The 22174-nt window shown below is 35.8% G+C and overlaps 1 protein-coding gene across 19 annotated transcripts in view; it reads right to left on the bottom strand.

The window, feature by feature from the left end:
• The window catches only part of GPHN (gephyrin), a 563152-nt gene that overhangs the window by 414051 nt on the left and 126927 nt on the right, over positions 1–22174 (bottom strand). For all 19 annotated transcript variants that reach the window (XM_060418186.1, XM_060418187.1, XM_060418188.1 and 16 more), the window contains one exon: positions 8887–8965. Coding sequence is in view for 16 of the 19 variants with exons in the window: in XM_060418179.1 (XP_060274162.1) it covers positions 8887–8965 (79 nt within the window). In the remaining 3 variants the exon portion in view is untranslated. The remainder of the gene's footprint in view (positions 1–8886; positions 8966–22174) is intronic.

Below are 22174 nucleotides of genomic sequence, written 5' to 3'. Positions count from 1 at the left end.
CTCTGTCAGTGCTCTCATTAAAATTTCATATGCCTCTATAATAATATTCCTCTATTAAGGTATCATAATGGAATGGGGAATGAGAATATTTGACTCTTTTTCACTTCCTCATCCCCTTTTTTTCTTTCCCCTTTTTAACTGACAGACAGCAGTAGTTTCTCTTTTTAAGAAGGAAGCATAGAAAGACAGAAATAATGTCTGTTATTAATGTGCTGTTATTCCACCTGCTGTCTAATCAGCTGTAATTAAAGTAATAAATTCATCTGAGTCATTCACATTTTTGTGTGTGTACTACATAAGCAGGCAATAATACTAAGAAGTAGGGAGCAACTAACATCAATTAATGGAACTAGGCAGTCCTTACTATTGGTCTTACTGCCAATACCTATCTAATTGAGATGGTATATGTCAGGTCTGTCGCTCAGTCATGTTCGACTCTTTGCGACCCCATGGACTGCAGCACGCCAGGCTTCCCTATCCATCACCAACTCCCAGAGCTTACTCAAACTCATGTCCATCGTGTCGGTGATGCCATCCAACCATCTCATCCTCTTTCAGCCCCTTCTCTTCCCACCTTCAATCTTTCTCAGCATCAAGGTCTTTTCCAACGAGCCAGTTCTTCACATCAGGTGGCCAAAGTATTGGAGTTTTAGCTTCAACATCAGTCCTCCAATGAATATTCAGGACTGATTTCCTTTAGGATTGACTGGATCTCCTTGCTGTCCAAGGGACTCTCAAAAGTCTTCTCCAACACCACAGTTCAAAAGCATCAATTCTTCAGCACTCAGCTTTCTTCACAGTCCAACTCTCACATCCATAAATGACTACTACAGAAACCATAGCTTTGACTAGATGGACCTTTGTTGACAAAGTGATGTCTCTGCTTTTTAATATGCTGTCTAGGTGGGTCACAGCTTTTCTTCCAAGGAGCAAGCATCTTTTAATTTCATGGCAGTCATCATCTGAAGTGATTTTGGAGCCCAAAATATAAACTCTGTCTCTGTTTGCATTGTTTCTCCAACTATTTGCCACGAAGTGACGAGAGCAGACGCCAAGATCTTAGTTTTCTGAATGCTGAGTTTTAAGCCATCTTTTTCATGCTCCTCTTTCACTTTCATCAAGAAGCTCTTTAGTTCTTCACTTTCTGCCATAAGGGTGGTGTCATCTGCATATCTGAGGTTATTGATATTTCTCCTGGCAATCCTGATTCCAGCTTGTGCTTCATCCAGCCTAGAATTTCTCATGATGTACTCTGCATATAACTTAAATAAGCAGGGTGACAATATACAGCCTTCACATACTCCTTTCCCGATTTGGAACCAGTCTTTTGTTCCATGTCCAGTTCTAACTGTTGCTTCTTGACCTGCATACAGATTTCTCAGGAGGCAGGGAGCAACTAAGATCAATTAATTGAAGTAGGCAGTCCTTATTATAGCTATTACTGCCCATACCTAGCTAATTGATATGGTATATGTAGGCAAGCAACTGTTCTATTTTAAAATAATTCTTGATGATGTATAAATTTGTCCTTAAATTAACAGCTGAGAATCAATACAGTAGTCATCTCTTAGCTTGATCACTCTTTTTCTGGGATTATCTTCTCTCTCACAGAGGACCCCACCATTCTGACCATAAGCATCTATACTATCCATGACAGGTCAATCAAAATAGTCTACCCCTCTTCTGCTGCTGTTGCTGCTAAGTCACATCAGTCGTGTCTGACTCTGTACGACCCCACAGACAGCAGCCCACCAGGCTCCTTTGTCCCTGGGATTCTCCAGGCAAGAATACTGGAGTGGGTTGCCATTTCCTTCTCCAATGCATGCATGCATGCACACTAAGTTGATTCAGTCGTATCTGACTCTGTGCGACCCCACAGACGACAGCCCACCAGGCTCCTCTGTCCCTGGGATTCTCCAGGCAAGAGTACTGGAGTGGGTTGCCATTTCCGTCTAGCCACAGTGATTGGATGAGGTTTGGACACATGACCAGATTAACAAAATCACAGAATTATTCCATGAGATTTTATGTTTTAGAGTGGAAATGAAGACAGACCATGGAGTTATAAGGATGGAATTTCATCAGTTTCATGGAGAAAGCCTGATTGTCATAAGTGAGACTAAAGTCAAGAAAAAACAAAAGAGATGATGACAGAAGGTGAGAGAAACAAACTCAGTTGCAAAGACGCCCTAATTCTATTCCTTGAGGTTCCCACTCTTGCCCTGGTTTCTGAAGCTCTTTCTTGATTCCATGAGAAATACTCTTTAATTACATATGCCAATAAATCACAAACTAACTTTTTAAGTTAGCTGACTTATGAATATATACTCTGAAAATGAAAGAATCAAGTAATTAAACAATATGTTATTTATTTCATTAAGAAATTCTAACACTGACAGGTCATCTATACGCCTCAAGCAGAAACACAGATATTATCCATCTTCAATCAGATGTTCCTTAATTTCAAGAACAATGTAAAATGAACATATACTAGTGCTTTGATTAAAATAAATTCTATACAAATGAGCCCACAAAATCTGCCACATACATTCTTAGGAATGTATGGGATGACAGAAATGAGAGAAAGTCTTCTAAAAGTAGATAAAATCCAAAGTCTTTGCAGTTCTGACATAGAGTACAAAACCATAATACCGAGTACCAACCTAGATTAAGCTATATTGTCCAAAAAATGCACTTTATAGTACAATAAGCATATAATCCACAAGGGAACCTGGTTAAAAAGGATAAAAACTTTCAGTTAGATATATTATTATAGACAAGACAGCTTTGGTGTCTGTCAGATTTAGCAGAACTACTGGCAGCAGAGCAAAATGGATAATCAATAATGCTTAAAATGTTGTCATTGGAAAAATCATTCCCATATCAAAGGAAATTTACCTTCAGAAAAAAAGGATAACAATATAAAAACTCTTCAGTTTTGATTAGTAATTATTAAAGGTCTCCATGATACTCTAAAATTGAAATTTTAAAAATAGGCCATAAAAAAATTAACTAAAATCATCTACCTGTAGTACGAGAATGTACAGCTCTTTGGAAAATAACTACTTCAAAAACCACTGTTTACCCTCTGCTGACTGGCATTTTTAAGAAATTTAATTCACCATAGCAACCTGTCTTAACACAGCAGATAAGTACAGGCTATATTTAGATATGATTGCTTTCCAGACGGCAATCCTGCCTTTCCTTCATATTTAATGTTATGATCCAAGGGACCAAAATATCATTCAATCAGACTGTAGTGTGAAGACAAGTATACTCAAGGGGATGAGGCTGTGTTTCAGAACTATGATGAGAACAGCTTCTAAAGGTGCTATGATTTGTAAAGAAGCATATATATGTAAATAAAATTTTTACATCTAAAAAATTTACAACTAGATACAATACTATTTTGCCAAATTTTATCTTTGTTCTTAAACATTAAATGCTGTCATCAAACGCTAATGATTTGTACTATCAAAATACATTTCAGCTAGAAGGGTTTTGCTATTATTTAATTAGTATGCGACACTTCCAATTTGGAAACTTCTAATTAAACAAGAAAAAAATTTTACCCAAAAGCAATACTTTACAGATTATGTATAACAAGAGCAGTAGTAATACAAGACAAGTAATACAATACACTACTGCTGCTGCTGCTGCTGCTAAGTCGCTTCAGTCGTCTCTGACTCTGTGCGACCCCATAGATGGCAGCCCACCAGGTTCCCTCATTCCTGGGATTCTCCAGGCAAGAACACTGGAGTGGGCTGCCATTTCCTTCTCCAATGCTACACTACATGAAAGATTAATTGATGAAAATGCTATTGTTACAAAATTACCCTGGATGTATTTGTACTTTATAATCTTTGTAACGATAGTGAAAAGAATTTCTATTTCACTAATAAGCAACACAGTTTACTTTACAAGGTACCAAGTATCATAATCATAGTAATAATCACAGAGAGTGCCTTTTATTTTTCTTTACTCTGTAGATTATCTGCATCAAAATAAAGATGAAAGAAGTGAAGTTCAATTAAAAATACTAAGAACATATCTCTCACACCCATTAAGACAGCTACTATATTAAAAAATAAAAAAAAATAAAAACCAACAGAAAACTGTGTATTGATGAAGAATTGGAGAAACTGGAACACATATGCACTGCTGGAGGGAATATAAGTTGTTGCAGTCACTATAGAAAACACTATATCAGTTCTTCAAAACCTTAAAAACAGAATTACTATATGATATAGCAATTTCACTTCTGGGTATATATCCAAAAGAATTGAAATCAGTGGCTCAAGGAGATATTTGCATATTCATGTTCAGAGCAGCATTATTCACAACAGTTAAGAGGTAGAAGCAACTCAGTGCTCATCAATATATGAATAAGTAAACAAACTGTGATATATATTTATACATAATGGTATATTATTCAACCTTAAAAAGGAAAGAGATTCTGACACACTCACTTGAGACAACTGTGCTAACTAAAAGACAAAAAGTCACAAAAAGACAAATATTGTATGATGCCACTTACAAGAGTTCTATGGTATTCCAAAACAATTGAAACAAAAAGAACTGTGGTTGCCAGAGGCTGGGGAGAGAGGAAAATGGGGAGTTAATGTTTTACGAGTTTTTGTTACAGTTCTCCAAGATGAAAAACTCTAGGAAAGCTTGCAACGGTGTGTATATCCTTAACATGACTGAACTGTATACCTAAAATTGGTTAAGACAGTAAATTTCATGTGATGTTTATTTTACAATTTAAAAAAATACCAAGAATATTGACAAGAAGTATTCCTCATCCATAATACAATTTATCCAGAATTTATAATTAAGATCTCTCCTATTTCACTTAAAAATCACAAGAGGTTGTAACTCAGGAAAATCTTTTCAAAATCTTGACATCACTGGGACAACTGAAAACATATTCTGAGCAACAGAAAGAAAAATAACAAAGACTGGCATAATTGTCATGTTTTGCAAAATTCTTTCCCTATTTGCTGTATGAAAAAAAATACTAATATCCTACATTATGAATTATATTTCTAATATTTGGAGATGGCCAATTCTTCTTTGAACTAAACAGTTCTTCCTCTAACTGATTTACACATCACATACATACAACGGATATAAATTTTTAAGAGTTTTTGCAAATTAAACAAGATATATCCATCTACAACCAACCACACACACACACACACAATTAGCATCAACACAATGAATAGTAAAATTAAGTGTTCAATTTCTATTAGTCTTTTTCATTCTTATATTTTCTCTCAATTATTAAACAGCTTTTAATAATTTCTATAAATGTATGAGTTCAAATAATTATCTCTGCTAAATGGTTTATAAGTGAGCAAAAAAAACCTTAAAGCATAAATATGATAGTATGTTTTATGTTTTATCTTTTATCTTCACCAAACAATGGGAACTGGAAAGCATTTTTGAGAATTGTAACTATAGAGAATACAACTGATATAACTTAACAGTATGTTATATAAAGTATCTCTTTTCCATATAGTAGTCAGCTCTCCTACATAGATAATAAGAAAAAATATAAATGAATTTATATGATTTAAACAGCACATAACCCTTCACTTAAAGAGTATAAAAATTAATTGTATCATGCTAAGAATAATTCCTTTTATGTATGAAAATTATGAATCATATTAGATATGTTTCTAATGTGGTGATATGTGTGGATATGCTAAGTTGCTTCAGTCATGTCCAACTCTTTGTGATCCTATGGACTGTATCCCAGATATGTTTCTAATAGGGTGATGACATCAAGCTAAATTTGACATTTTTCAGTGTGCCATTGAAGACCACGACTAAAATAAGAAGTCTTATAAAACGATTCTGACAAATTATGCATACAACAGAGGAAATCATTTTTAAAATACTTATAATCATAAATAGAAGATATATTATTAAAACATATTAATAAAATATTATTGTTTATTTTAAAATTTAATATGCATATAAATTAATAATTCAAATAAACATTTTTGTGCATTATTAGCAAAAAAGTGAAAGGTTCTTCTACTTGGTCTTATATGTAACACCTACAGGACTACACTAGAAACAAATATTCTTAAAGTAACTACCAAAAGAAGAGAGCTTCTCAGGTATTCCCCTCATCACAATCTTGCTACAAGTCAGACTCTGCTCTCATTATTACAACAGATAAATAGTACCAAGACCAGAAAGTCTTGCTTAAGGATTCACAACTTTCTCATTTTTTTTCCTCCTCCCATACCATCCTTCCTTCATCATGTTCACACAATATAGCTCACTCAGTTCACTCAAGTACAATAATTACTTTTACTACAATGATTTTACAGATATTTTATACCTGCTCACTTATCTGATTAAGACACTCTACAATACCACTCCAAGTGTCACACTGACCAAATTAGCCTGGGATCTCCTCGATCTACTTTTTCCTTCTCTCTTTCTAACAGCATTAGGGACTGAAGTACAGTTTTCTTCACACATCAACTCCTTTCTTCATCAGGAGTTCAAGCAGGTGAAGCATAATACAAATCTGACAGGCATATTTACATATGGAGCATTCATTTAATATACATATCATTCTATTAATATTTTTTATTTAGAACACGTATTGAAATAACATAAAATTTTAGCAACCCTTACACTTGTCAGGAAAGAAAGTGAAGTCTCTCAGTCATGTCCGACTCTTTGTGACCCCATGGATTGTAGCCTAACAGAATACTCATTAAATGCCAGTGATTTTTTGAGAAAGTTCTTTCAGAAAAGTTATTTTTCACATATTTCCTACTTAATGTTACAACCAAATCAATTCACATAAAACCATACAGTAGTGCACATGAATTAAAGAACAAAGTAATGAATTATGTCAAGAGTTTGGGAGTCTAGGCCAGAAAAAGAGGTAGCTGGCTTAAAAAAAATCCTTACCCAAGAGATACAAAATATTGCTACAGAATAGTAACTTAGAATAAAATATTTCCCATTATAACAACCCCAAAAATAATTCTTTTCCATACCAGGCATTACTTTCTCTAAAGAATTTTACCAAGAAATCTATCTAAAAAATGAATTAATCATTAATAGTACATTTTGACAATTCTTATTAAGAAAAAAGTTCTTTCCCAATCCAAGTGTTAAGGGCAAAGACAAATTCTTGCTCACTGAATTCTTACATTCAACACTAATGCCAAGAGACTAATGCCAACTTAAGGGAATGATGTTAAGCTAAGATATCTGACTACTTTAAAACACAGGCTAAGAATTATTTTGTCCACTCAATGTAATAGTGATCTGAGATAAATTCCTCTTAGAATACTAAGATTAAAATCATATTTTAGTGATAGATTACCTGATGAATACTAGTCTACATTCTAAGAAGTACCAAAGTATTTCAAAATACTATAACTCATTACTATAATCCATTATTCAAATGTAATTCTCCACAGCTTTTATATCATTGAAGTCCATATTGGCACATTTTTCCCACAAAGACTACATTAAAAAGACACATAATTCCATTGCACCAAAAATACACCTTATAAATACTACAATAATGGAATAATTTATTTTATTCATTCAAGTGGATGAAATCTTTCAGTGATATTATAAAGTTTCTTTCCATATATTCATGAACATGTTATTCAATATTCATTCACTAGGAATATTTATATCCACATAGAATAATTCTATTCTTCATTAAATACTTATAGAATTGAATGGACAACTGGTCAATCTTCATTTCAATAAACACCATGTAGAAAGAGTACTGACAATTCTTTTAAATGAAGAAAAGAGAGACATTTTAAAAAGAAAAAAATTTAGAAAGTTGGGATTGAAGACTCATTCCTGAACTCATTATAACAATGAGTTCATTATAATAACTTCAATATTCAATCATTTTCACCATTCTGTCTTGTAACTACATTTTTTAAAATGACTTGGACCATCACTAAAGGAATCAATAACCTTCAGGTTCAACATACTCTTGTGTTTTATTCCTCACATTTTAAATGAATTACTAGTAAAACTTGTATGAATATAGATTACACATAATGTGGAAGACCAATTTTTTGTTGTGATATATTTTACTGAATGCATTAAATATCATTAAGGAAAGCATCTGTCAGCACTTGATTTTCTTTCCCTGCTGCCTATGGCTTAACTAGCATTGATTATTTTTTTAATAAAAGAGGAACTTTTATTAAAGCATACATGCTACAGAAGATAGCATGTATGATTTGCAGTTTAATATGTAAGTGCAAAAAAGTTGATTCATGAAATAGAAACAGAAAGTGACATTATACTCTGATATGAAATACGTTGTGATAAAGAACGGAATTGACTTATGATTAAGAACGTTAAAAACTGAAACCTGCTGAACTCAAAAATCTTGTGCTACAGACAACTTTCAAATGTAAAACATCAGAAATATATTCAGTATACTCAAGTATATTGTTATTATAAATAATTATTTTACATTTTTAATTATACTTACAAATTATTATTGCAAGCTATTCAAAAATAAAACTGATGTAAACAAATTCAATTTTGCCTCCCCAAGCAACTAAACTATTAATCATCTGCCTAGTACCTACTGCCACATTGGTAAGATATCATCAAACATTAGTAGATACTCTTTGAAAGTCAATCATTAATCTCGTTATCTCTTCTTCTAAAATCTCTTCTATATCTATACAGAAAGTGTTTAACTTCACTTCTGTTGAAACTGTTCTATGTGCTTCATTACATGTAACATAAATTGTTAGAAAAGAAGAAATCATTCAACCTAAAATTAGCACTCAGTTACAACTCCTCTGAGAAAAGTCACACCAACTTTTAATCTACACTTAATACTGAAAACCAAATACTCACAAAGAAGGATCTTGTACGAGATCTTTGAGATTTATCCCACTGCGATCTTCTGCAAGATTTCTGAAGCAACTATCACTCACTAAACAAGAAAAGGAGAAAGGAAAATTAATTTTTGTATCCATTTCAGTTAATTTACTACTATCCAAAAGGAATTTTGAAATTAAAATTGGTTATCGGGATAGGTCTTTTCTAGAAACGAAGAATGATTAATTTGGGGGCCTGGTAGATTAAGCAGCAAATATTAATCTTCAATAAAAAAGCCAATAATCTAAGCACACAGACTTTATATAAATATATAAAAGAGTGAACATATGGTTCTAAATTTTATTCTTACTTTTACAAAATTAATTTACCAGTCTAGTAGCAAGTCACTGCTTTCACAACAACTAGAGAAAAAAATGATAAACTATGCCCCAACATCTTTAAAGGGAACAGAGAATTTTGGATTAAAAAAAAAAAAAAGTAAACTAGGAGAAAAGTGAAATCTGTTTTTGGGTAAGCTGTGGCCCCTGATTGTTTCATTTCTGAAAGGACTTGTCATTTAAACGTAAGAATTAGAGAGAGGGACACTACTAAAAAAAGAGAAACAAGTATAGTTTTTGATAGCTCATGGGAATCCCATGGGACCCACACATGAAAATTTTCTTCTGGGAGATTTGCTGAAGGCTAGGATTGCGTAAGAGGATTTGGGGAAAGGAGAAGGGAACAGGACATAGGGCAAATAATGTTCTCTGTAGTAAAGTGGTGGTTAAGAGTTAACATCACTCTGCAACAAACTGTGCCTACCATGTCCCGTGTACAATTTCTATCGATCTCCCCTCAATATATTTGCTATCAATCAAAAGCATCCCACCTTGAGAGGGAAGATGAGCGAAAGGGTGAAGAAGCCACATGGCAGAGTAAAATCTCCAACAATTTCACAGCACATTAGTACAAAGCCACAGCAGAGAGAAATGACTGCAACATAGTTATGTCTGGCCCTTAAGACATTTAAAACCAGAGACAGACTGAATATATCTAAAGCTGTCACTCAAACCACCTAGTTCAACTTGTAGTTGAGAGGGTTAACACTTAATCATTTCTTTCTAAAATAACATTGAGAGAAAGTAATATTTACATCAATTTCTATGATCATATAATAAACAGTATTTGATACAAAATATTGTAAAGGGCACAATATGTGACCAATAGCCAGTTGAAAAAATAATGTATATGTCAACCCACAGATGATACAGAATTCGAAGACAAGGACTTGAAGAAAAATCTAAAGAAAACCGTAAGTTAAAAAAATAGAAAAACGTTCACAGTAGATGAAACAGAGAATTAAAATCTATGCAAAAGAATCTAACAGTAATTTTAGAACTGAGAAATACACTATCTGAAATTAAGAAATCTGTGGCTGGATTTTATAGCCAACTCAACACAGCAAAACAGAGGATTAGTGAACCTGAGATCAGCAGAAAACGTCCAAACTGAAGCAAAAAGAGAAAAAAAATAAACATGAGACATGCTGGAATCAAACAGCCAATGAGACTATAGCTGAAAAGAGAATGAGGAAGATGCAGTATTTTCAGAAAAAAAGTGAAGAACATTCCAAAACTGATATAATACATTACTCAATGACCCAGGGAATATAGCCAAGGCTATACTGGAAAATGTGAAAGAAAATCACACTTAGCAGTCAAACTGCTAAAAATCAAAGATAACAACAAAATCTTAAAAACAGCAAGGACACATCACCTTCTAAGGAAAAACAATAAAACTTACAGCTGAGTATCAAACATAAACTATGGAACAGAGAAGACAATAGAACAATATAGTTAAAATGCTGGGGGGAAAATCTAGAATGAAAGTCTATGCCTTGATTAAACATTCATTCTAAAATTAAAGATGAACTCAAACTCTACTCATATTTTAGGATAAATATTAAGTGATTATTTCCTATATTATACTGTTATATGCTATATATATATATGTTAAATGCTATATATATAACATATGCTAACATATGTTAGCATAAATATTAAGCAACTATTTCCTATTTTAATTTAACAGTTTCATTATGTATCTCAGCCAATTCAAATCTTCTTAAGGAGCAAGAAGAATATAACACTTGCCTTGCTCCTTTCAAAGATTCATTACCTAATATTTTATTTGCATTTTATATTCCCTTTTCTTACAGCTCAAAGTTATAAGCTCTCTAAATCTAAATCTGACTCTGATACAAATGATAAATGCATAAAATGATGCATTTAAAGGATGCATCTGAAGTTGAAATCAAGTTTGTATTCTTTTTATTAAATGCAAAAAGATAATCCTCACCTTTTTTTCACAATGAGATAAGCAATTTTGATCAATATATAATTTTCTTTCCATATTTGACACACTGATATCAACGTGTTGATTTGAGACAAATTCTGTTTTTAATTTTACCACTAATACTCATTATTACATTATTTCCTAATTAGACCCAAGTAGAAAAAAATAAAATGTTGCCACACGATAAGAAAAGTTGGTTTCCAGTTGAGCTGAACTTGAAGCAATAATATATTACATCAAAACACTTGTTCTCATAAAGTTTCTTGCCCAATTTGGAAAATATGAGAGCTTAGTTACAAACTTCAAGAACCTGAAAGTTTTGAAGGCTTAATTAAAACAGAATAAACCTTCGTTCCTATAAAGGCTTGTTAGACAGCTATTGAAAAGAGTTTTGATAAAGGAGGTAATATTTTCTAAAGTTCATATCACATCCAAATTTTAAGTTAAAAACAGAAGAAAGGATCTAAATATCAATACTTTTTCAACAAATATTCCAAACCTTTACCCACCTAATATATGTATTAAGTTTAAGATATGTTTCAACAATGCAACAAATTTTGGTTCTGAATTATAAATAAGAACATGGTACATTTTCAGAAACTAGTGAATGTACTTCTTTCATAAATACATTATACGCAAATCAACCAGTTTGGTCATCACATTTTTCTGTTGCTTTTTGCCCCAGTATATGCCAACCAAAAAAATTATGCTTTTTGTACCAATGATTAATCAACACCACAAAATTAAGAGCTGCGTCTTGGGAACACACATATTTTTCAAGAAAATGTCACTTTCTATAATCACAGTGTGAAAGTTTAGTGGAAAAATGTCAGTATGATGTAATTTTAAAATATGTCAAGAAATATGAACACTTAGTTTTATTTTGAAAATATATCATATAGTTTAATAACTGGTAAGAAAAATTAACTTCATAATTCTTAGTTTCATTTTAATATAAATCTCTAATGTACACTTTTTGTTATTTAGATGAAAGTCATGTAACACAAAATTAACAATTTTGAAGTGGACAATTCTGGAACATTTAGTTTATTTACAATGTTGTGCATCTCCACCTCTATTTCCAAAACATTTTCATTATCCCAAGAAAAAACCTGGTACACATTAAACAGCAAGTTCCCATTCTTCCTTTCCCTTCCCCCAATCACTGGCAACCACCAATCCGTTTTTTGGTCTCTATGAATTTAATTATCATACATATTTCATACAAAAGACAAAGTATATGCCTTTCTGTGTCTGGATTCATTCACTGAGCATAATGTTTTCAAGGTTCAACCACGTACAGAGAAAAATCATTCCTCTTTACGTTTAATAATACTCCACTGTATGTATATACCACTTTTGTTTATCCATTAATCCTTTGTTGGCCATTTGAGCTGCTTCCACCTTTTGGTTATTGTGAATAGGCTAAATGAGCACTCATGTACAAACATTTCTTTGACTGCCTGTTTTCAATTCTTTGCAGTATATGCCCAAAACTGGAATTGCGGGATTATATGGACATTTCATGTTTAATTTTTTGCAAAACTGTTTTCCATAGCAGTTGCACTATTTTACATTCCACCAGCAATGTACAAGCATTCCTTTCACCCACAATCACAGACATTATTGTCTGACTTTTTAAATTAGTGGGTTCATTTCAGGCGCTCAGTCGTGTCTGACTCTTTGTGACCTCACGAATTACAGCACGCCAGGCTTCCCTGTCCATCACCATCTCCCGGAGTTCACTCAAACTCATTCGCAGTAATGCTTCCTAAGGCCCACTCGACTTCACATTCCAGGATGTCTGTGTCTACATGAGTTATCATACCATCATGATTATCTGGGTCATGAAGATCTTTTTCGCATACTTCTGTGTATTCTTGCCTCCTCTTCTTAATATCTTCTGCTTCTGTTAGGTCCACATCATTTTTATCCTTTATTGTGTCCATCTTTGCATGAAAAGCTCCCTTGGTATCTCATTCTCTTGAAGAGATCTCCAGTCTTTCCCATTTTATTGTTTTCCTGCATTTCTTTGCACTGATCATTGAGGAAGGCTTTCTTACCTCTCCTACTCCTCTTCAGAACTCTGCATTCAAATGGGTATATCTTTCCTTTTCTCTTTTGCCTTTCACTTCTCTTCTTTCCTCAGCTATTTTCAAGGCCTCCGCAGACAACCATTTTGCCTTTTTGCATTTCTTTTTCTTGCAAATGGTCTTGTTTCCTGCCTCCTGTACAATGTCACTCACCTCTGTGGGTAGTTCTTCAGGTACTCTATCAGATCTAATCCCTCGAATCTATTTGTCATTTCCACTGTATAATCATAAGGCATTTGATCTAGGTCATACCTGAATGGTCTTTATAATCATAAGGGATTTGATTTAGGTCATACCTGAATGGTCTAGCAGTTTTCCCTACTTTCTCCAATTTAAGTCTGAATTTGGTAATAAGGAGTTCATGATCTGAGCCACAGTCAGCTCCCGGTCTTGTTTTTGTTGACTGTATAGGCCTTCTCCATCTTTGGCTGCAGAGAATATAATGAATCTGATTTTGGAGTCGACCATCTGGTGATGTCCATGTGTAGATCTTCTCTTGTGTTGCTGGAAGAGGGTGTTTGCTATGACCAGTGCATTTTCTTGGCAAAACTCTATTAGTCTTTGCCCTGCTTCATTCTGTATTCCGAGGCCAAATTTGCCTGTTACTCCAGGTGTTTCTTGACTTCCTACTTTTGCATTACAGTCCCCTACAATGAAAAGGACATCTTTTTTGGGTGTTAGTTCTAAAAGGTCTTGTAAGTCTTCATAAAACCGTTCAACTTCAGCTTCTTCAGCGTTACTGGTGGGGCATAGACTTGGATTACTGTGATATTGAATGGTTTGCCTTGGAAACAAACAGAGATCATTCTGTCATTTTTAAGATTGCATCCAAGTACTGTATTTTGGACTCTTCAGTTGACCATGATGGCTACTCCATTTCTTCTGAGGGATTCCTGCCCGCAGTAGTAGATATAATGGTCATCTGAGTTAAATTCACCCATTCCAGTCCATTTTAGTTCGCTGATTCCTAGAATGTGGACGTTCACTCTTGCCATCCCCTGTTTGACCACTTTCAATTTGCCTTGATATACAGACCTGATATGCCAGGTTCCTATGCAATATTGCTCTTTACAGCATTGGACCTTGCTTCTATCACCAGTCACATCCACAGCTGGGTATTGTTTTTGCTTTGGCTCCATCCCTTCATTCTTTCTGGAGTTATTTTTCCACTGACCTCCAGTAGCATATTGGGCACCTACTGACCTGGGGAGTTCCTCTTTCAGTATCCTATCATTTTGCCTTTTCATACTGTTCATGGGGTTCTCAAGGCAAGAATACTGAAGTGGTTTGCCATTCCCATCTCCAGTGGACCACATTCTGTCAGAAATAGATTTAAGGGCCTAAATCTGATAGATAGAGTGCCTGATGAACTATGGAATGAGGTTCGTGACATTGTACAGGACACAGGGATCAAGACCATCCCCATGGAAAAGAAATGCAAAAAAGCAAAATGGCTGCCTGGGGAAGCGTTACAAATAGCTGTGAAAAGAAGAGAAGCGAAAAGCCAAGGAGAAAAGGAAAGATATAAGCATCTGAATGCAGAGTTCCAAAGATTAGCAAGAAGAGATAAGAAAGCCTTCTTCAGCAATCAATGCAAAGAAATAGAGGAAAACAACAGAATGGGAAAGACTAGAGATCGCTTCAAAAAAATTAGAGATATCAAAGGAACATTTCATGTAAAGATGGGCTCGATAAAGGACAGAAATGGTACGGACCTAACAGAAGCAGAAGATATTAAGAAGAGGTGGCAAGAATACACGGAAGAACTGTACAAAAATGATCTTCATGACCCAGACAATCACGATGCTGTGATCACTCATCTAGAGCCAGACATCTTGGAATGTGAAGTCATGGGGGCCTTAGAAAGCATCACTACAAACAAAGTTAGTGGAAGTGATGGAATTCCAGTTGAGCTATTTCAAATTCTGAAAGATAATGCTGTGAAAGTGGTGCACTCAATATGCCAGCAAATTTGGAAGACTCAGCAGTGGCCACAGGACTGGAAAAGGTCAGTTTTCATTCCAATCCCAAAGAAAGGCACTGCCAAAGAATGCTCAAACTACCGCACAATTGCACTCATCTCACACGCGAGTAAAGTAATGCTCAAAATTCTCCAAGCAAGGCTTCAGCAATATGTGAACTGTGAACTTCCTGATGTTCAAGCTGGTTTTAGAAAAGGCAGAGGAACCAGAGATCAAATTGCCAAGAGCTGCTGGATTACGGAAAAAGCAAGAAAGTTCCAGAAAAATATCTATTTCTGCTTTATTGACTATGCCAAAGCCTTTGACTATGTGGATCACAATCAACTGTGGAAAATTCTGAAAGAGATGGGAATACCAGACCACCTAACCTGTCTCTTGAGAAATCTGTATGCAGGCCAGGAAGCAACAGTTAGAACTGGACATGGAACAACAGACTGGTTGCAAATAGGAAGAGGAGTACGTCAAGGCTGTATATTGTCACCCTGCTTATTTAACTTCTATGCAGAGTACATCATGAGAAATGCTGGACTGGAAGAAACACAAGCTGGAATCAAGATTGCCGGGAGTAATATCAATAACCTCAGATATGCAGATGACACCACCCTTATGGCAGAAAGTGAAGAGGAGCTAAAAAGCCTCTTGATGAAAGTAAAAGAGGAGACGGAAAAAGTTGGCTTAAAGCTCAACATTCAGAAAACAAAGATCATGGCATCGGGTCCCATCACTCCATGGGAAATAGATGGAGAAACAGTGGAAACAGTGTCAGACTTTATTTTTGAGGGCTCCAAAATCATTGCAGATGTTGACTGCAGCCATGAAATTAAGACACTTACTCCTTGGAAGAAAAGTTATGAGTAACCTAGATAGCATATTCAAAAGCAGAGACATTACTTTGCCAACAAAGGTCCGTCTAGTCAAGGCTATGGTTTTTCCAGTAGTCATGTATGGATGTGAGAGTTGGACTGTGAAGAAGGCTGAGTGCTGAAGAATTGATGCTTTTGAACTGTGGTGTTGGAGAAGACTCTTGAGAGTCCCTTGGACTGCAAGGAGATCCAACCAGTCCATTCTGAAGGAGATCAACCCTGAGATTTCTTTGGAAGGAATGATGCTAAAGCTGAAACTCCAGTACGTTAGCCACCTCATGCGAAGAGTTGACTAATTGGAAAAAGACTTTGATGCTGGGAGGGATTGGGGGCAGGAGAAGAAGGGGACGACAGAGGATGAGATGGCTGGATGGCATCACTGACTCGATGGACATGAGTCTGAGTGAACTCCAGGAGTTGGTGATGGACAGGGAGGCCTGGCGTGCTGCGATTCATGGGGTCGCAAAGAGTCGGACATGACTGAGTGACTGAACTGAATTGAACTGAATGGTCTAGTGGTTTTCCCTACTGTCTTCAATTTAAGTCTGAATTTGGAAATAAGGAATTCAGGATCTGAGCCACAGTCAGCTCCTGGTCTTGTTTTGCTGACTATATAGAGCATCAACATCTTTGGCTGCAAAAAATGTAATAAATCTGATTTTGGTATTGACCATCTGGTGATGTCCATGTGTAGAGTCTTCTCCTGTGATGTCATAAGAGGGTGTTTGCTATTACCAGTGTGTTCTCTTGGCAAAACTCTATTGACCTTTGCCCTGCTTCATTCTGTAATCCAAGGCCAAATTTGCCTGTTACTCCAGGTATTTCTTGACTTCCTACTTTTGCATTCCAGTCCCCTATAATGGAAAGGTCATCTTTTTTGGGTGTTAGCTCTAGAAGATCTTGTAGGTCTTCAAAGAACTCTTCAACTTTAGCTCTTTCAGCATTACTGGTTGGGGCATAGAGGTGGATTACTGCGATATTGAATGGTTTGGCTTTGAAACAGAGAGATCATTCTGTTGTTTTGAGACTGCATCCAAGTACTGCATTTTGGACTCTTTTGTTGACTATGACTCCATTTCTTCTAAGGGATTCTTGCCCACAGTAGTAGATATATATCTGAGTTAAATTTACCCATTCCAGTCCATTTTAGTTCACTGATTCCTAAAATGTCGATGTTCACACTTGCCCTCTCCTGTTTGACCATGTCCAATTTGCCTTGATTTCATGGATCTAACATTCCAGGTTCCTATGCAATATCATCCCAATATTTGCAACATATGTTTTCTGAGTTCAAGCTACAGATTGAGTAGCATTTTTGGATCTGACTCAAGTGGAAGAGAAATTTTTTCGTGTTTCAAAATTAACTTAATAACCGTCCAACTAAGGAGCTTCCACCTTAGCTTCAACTATACATCAGACTTTACTTCCATCACCAGTCACATCCACAACTAGATGCTGTTTTGGCTCCATCTCTTCATTCTTTCTGGAGTTATTTCTCCACTGATCTCCAGTAGCATATCAGGCACCTACCGATCTCGGAAGTTCATCTTTCAGTGTCCTATCTTTTTGCCTTTTCATATGTTCATGGGGTCTCAAGGCAAGAATACTGAAGTGGTTTACAATTCCCTTTTCCAGTGGACCACGTTTTGTCAGAACTCTCCACCATGAGCCATCTGTCTTTGGTGGCCCTACATGGCATGGCTCATGGTTTCACTGAGTTAGACAAGGCTGTGGTCCATGTGATCAGATTGATTAGTTTTCTGTGATTGTGGTTTTCAGTCTGTCTTCCTTCTGATGGAGAAAGATAAGAGGCTTATGGAAGCTTCCATAATAATGCTAATGCTGATATTCAAAAGTTAAACTATGACAGTCATTTCATAACTACCAATGTTGCTTCAATCTTAAGTAATTCCAAGTTGTTGTGCATTGCTATCAAAAAGTAACATATCCCATTCTGAAAAAAGTTTAAAAAAAGATGCAAAATCTGCTTTCCCAATATTTGCAACATATGTTTTCTGAGTTCAAGCTACAGATTGAGTAGCATTTTTTTGGATCTGACTCAAGTGGAAAAGAAATTTTTTCGTGTTTCAAAATTGACTTAATAACCATTCAACTAAGGAGCTTCCACCTTATCTTTAACTATACATTGATTATTATCCAAACTACCACACACTAAACAGAGCTAATCAATGCAATTCCTAGCACATGCATACCTATGTCCATGGCTATGCACAGAACACAAATTACAGAACTGATTTATGCTCTCCTCTGTTTTTCTTATATCTCTGACTAAAGCCCATTCAGTACAGTTCAGTTCAGTCGCTCAGTCATGTCCGACTCTTTGCAACCCCATGAATCGCAGCAAGCCAGGCCTCGCTGTCCATCACCAACTCCCAGAGTTCACTCAAATCCATGTCCATCGAGTCAGTGATGCCATCCAGCCATCTCATCCTCTGTCATCCCCTTCTCCTCATGTCCTCAATCCCTCCCAGCATCAGAGTCTTTTCCAATGAGTCAACGCTTCGCATGAGGTGGCCAAAGTACTGGAGTTTCAGCTTCAACATCAGTCCTTCCAAAGAACACCCAGGGCTGATCTCCTTTAGAATGGAATAGTTGGATCTCCTTGTAGGCCAAGGGACTCTCAAGAGTCTTCTCTAACACCACAGTTCAAAAGCATCAATTCTTTAGCGCTCAGCCCTCTTCACAGTCCAATTCTCATATCCATACATGACTACTGGAAAAACCATAGCCTTGACTAGACAGACCTTTGCTGGCAAAGTAATGTCTCTGCTTTTTAATATACTATCTAGGTTGGTCATAACTTTCCTTCCAAGGAAACTCAAATTATGAGGAAAACTTCCAAATAACTTCATTCATCCTCATATATGTTCATCTACCAATCCCTGGTAATGAGAGACTGAGGACTCAGTAGGGGGCCAGAAATACCACGCTCACCCAGCAGTGCCTCAGAGCCCTATCTATAGAGTATCAAAGGAGGTAAAATGGAGAACCTGACTTATACCCCTGCACTTTGCTCAGCTGCTTCAGTCATGTCCAACTTCTATCCCAGTCTGGCAGAAAGAAGAAATGTTTATTGCCCTTTACCTGCCTGGGTAGTATCTGAATAAGCCAGCTAAAACAGAAGATTTAAATGAGACCTCAATTCATAGTGTAATACCCCAAAAGTCCAGGTTTCAACAAAAAGTTAGCTGTCACTATGGATCACTGGAATAGAATAGAGAGCCTAGAAATAAACCGTCATAACTATTGTCAATTAATCTCTGACAAAGGAGGCAAGAATATACAATGGAGAAAAGACAGTCTCCACAGCAGTTGATTTTGGAAAAGCTGAACAGCCTCATGTAAATCAATAAGGTTGCAATATTCCCTCACACTATACACAACAATAAAGTCAAAATACCTTTAAGACTTAAATATAAAATATGACACCATAAAACTCCTAAAAGAGAACATAGGCAAAACATTCTTAGACATAAATCATACCAATGTTTTCTAGGTCAGTCTCCCAAGGAAACAGAAATAAAAGCAAAAATAAACAAATGGGACCTAATCAAACTAATATCCTTTTGCACAGCAAAGAAAATCATAAACAAATGAAAAGACAACCTATGAAATATTTAAAAACAATGTGGCCAACAAGGGCTTAATTTCCAAAATATACAATATGAACAGCTCATGTAGTTCAGTTCAGTCGCTCAGTCGTGTCCCACTCTTTGCGACCCCATGAATTGCAGCACGCCAGGCCTCGGGGTCCATCACCAACTCCCGGAGTCCACCCAAATCCATGTCCATCGAGTCGGTGATGCCATCCAGCCATCTCATCCTCTGTCATCCCCTTCTCCTCCCACCTTCAATCTTTCCTAGCATCAGGGTCTTTTCGCATGAGTCAGTTCTTCACATCAGGTGGCCAAAGTACTGGAGTTTCAGCTTCAACATCAGTCTTTCCAATGAACACCTAGGACTGATCTCCTTTAGGATGGACTGGTTGGATCTCCTTGCAGTCCAAGGGACTCTCAAGAGTCTTCTCCAACACCACACTTCAAAAGCATCAATTCTTCAGTGCTCAGCTTTCTTTATAGTCCAACTCTCACATCCATACATGACCACTCGAAAAACCGCAGCCTTGACTAGACAGACCTTAGTTGGCAAAGTAATGTCTCTGCTTTTGAATATGCTGTCTAGGTTGGTCATAACTTTCCTTGTAAGGAGTAGGCATCTTTTAACTTAATGGCTGCAGTCACCATCTGCAGTGATTTTGGAGCCCGGAAAAATAAAGTCAGCCACTGTTTGCACTGTTTCCCCATCTATTTCCCATGAAGTGATGGGACTGGATGCCATCATCTTCGTTTTCTGAATGTTGAGCTTTAAGCCAACTTTTTCAAGCTCCTCTTTCACTTTCATCAACAGAGTCTTTAGTTCTTCTTCACTTTCTGCCATAAGGGTGGTGTCATCTGCATATCTGAGGTTATCGATATTTCTCCTGGCAATCTTGATTCCAGTTTGTGCTTCCTCCAGCCCAGTGTTTCTCATGATGTACCCTGCATGTAAGTTAAATAAGCTCATATAGCTCAATATTTAAAAAACAAACAACCCAACCAAAAAATGGGCAAAAGACCTAAACAGATATTTCTCTAAAAAAGACATAAGATGTCCAACAGGCACATGAAAAGATGTTCAATATTACTAATTAGTAGAGAGATGCAAATACAAAACTACAATGATACATCATCTCACTCTGGTCAGAATGGCCATTGTTAAAAAGTCTACATTTAAGAAATACTGGAGTGGGTGTGAGGAAGCCCTCCTGCAGAGTTGCCAGAGTTGCTGTATAATCCAGGAATCCCACTTCTGAGCATATATTTGGACAAAACTCTAATCTGAAAAGATACATGCAAACCAGTGTTCACAGAAGCACTATTTACCATAACCAAGACATGGAAGCAACCTAAATGTCCACCAACAGATGAATCATAAGGAAGGTGTCATTCATACACACAAACACATACCACACCACACGTGTGCATACAACAGAACGCTAATCAGTCATTAAAAAGAATGTAAACAATGCCATCTGCAGCAACATAGATGGACCTAGAGATTATCATATTAAGCGAGGCGAATCAAAGAAAAATAGCATATATCACTTATATGTGGACTCTAAAAATGAACTTATTTACAAAACAGAAAGACTCATAAAAAATGTTTGGGAATGCATGTAAGAATTAAAGATTTTAAAATTTAAAAAATAAAAAAATAAAAAAAAAAAAAAACAAACTTATGGTTACTAAAAGTGGTGAAAGTGAAAGTGAAGTTGCTCAGTTGTGTCCGACTCTTTGTGACCCCATGTACTATAGACTACCAGGCTTCTCTGTCCATGGAAATTTCCAGGCAAGAATACTGGAATGGGTTGCCATTTCCTTCTCCAGGAGATCTTCCCAACACAGGAATTGAACCCGGGTCTCCCGCATTGTATAGTACAGGGAACCATATTCAATCCACTGTAATCAATCACAATGGAAAAGAATATGAAGTGTATATATATATATATATATATATATATATATATATATCTCTGAGTCACTTTGCTGTACACCAGAAACTAACACAGTACATCAACTATACTTCAAAAAAAAAAAAAGAAAAACAGATAAAAAGTCAATTGTCATAAAAAAAAGAAACAAGAAGGGCTAAAACTGAATGAAGAAAGACAACTGATAGGTGCCAACACCAAAATGGAAAAAATGTTTAATCAGAGAAAAATAGACTAACAAATAAACAAACAAACAAAGCCTCAAGGCCCCACAGGACAATAACAAAAGATGTAACATTCCTATCATTTGAGTCTTAAAGCAGAGGAGAAAATGTGCAGGGCTGAAAAGGTATTTGAAGAAATAATGGCGTGAAAACTTCCCAAATTTGGCAAAAGACAGAAATATACAGATGCAAAATGCTGAGCAAACTTCAAACAGGATAAATAATAAAATGTATACAAAGGCAATCATAGCCAAAC

Source organism: Ovis aries, chromosome 7 (genome assembly GCF_016772045.2).
Source record: "Ovis aries strain OAR_USU_Benz2616 breed Rambouillet chromosome 7, ARS-UI_Ramb_v3.0, whole genome shotgun sequence".
Taxonomy (NCBI): Eukaryota; Metazoa; Chordata; class Mammalia; order Artiodactyla; family Bovidae; genus Ovis; species Ovis aries.
This window is presented reverse-complemented; position numbering and strand designations above follow the sequence as displayed.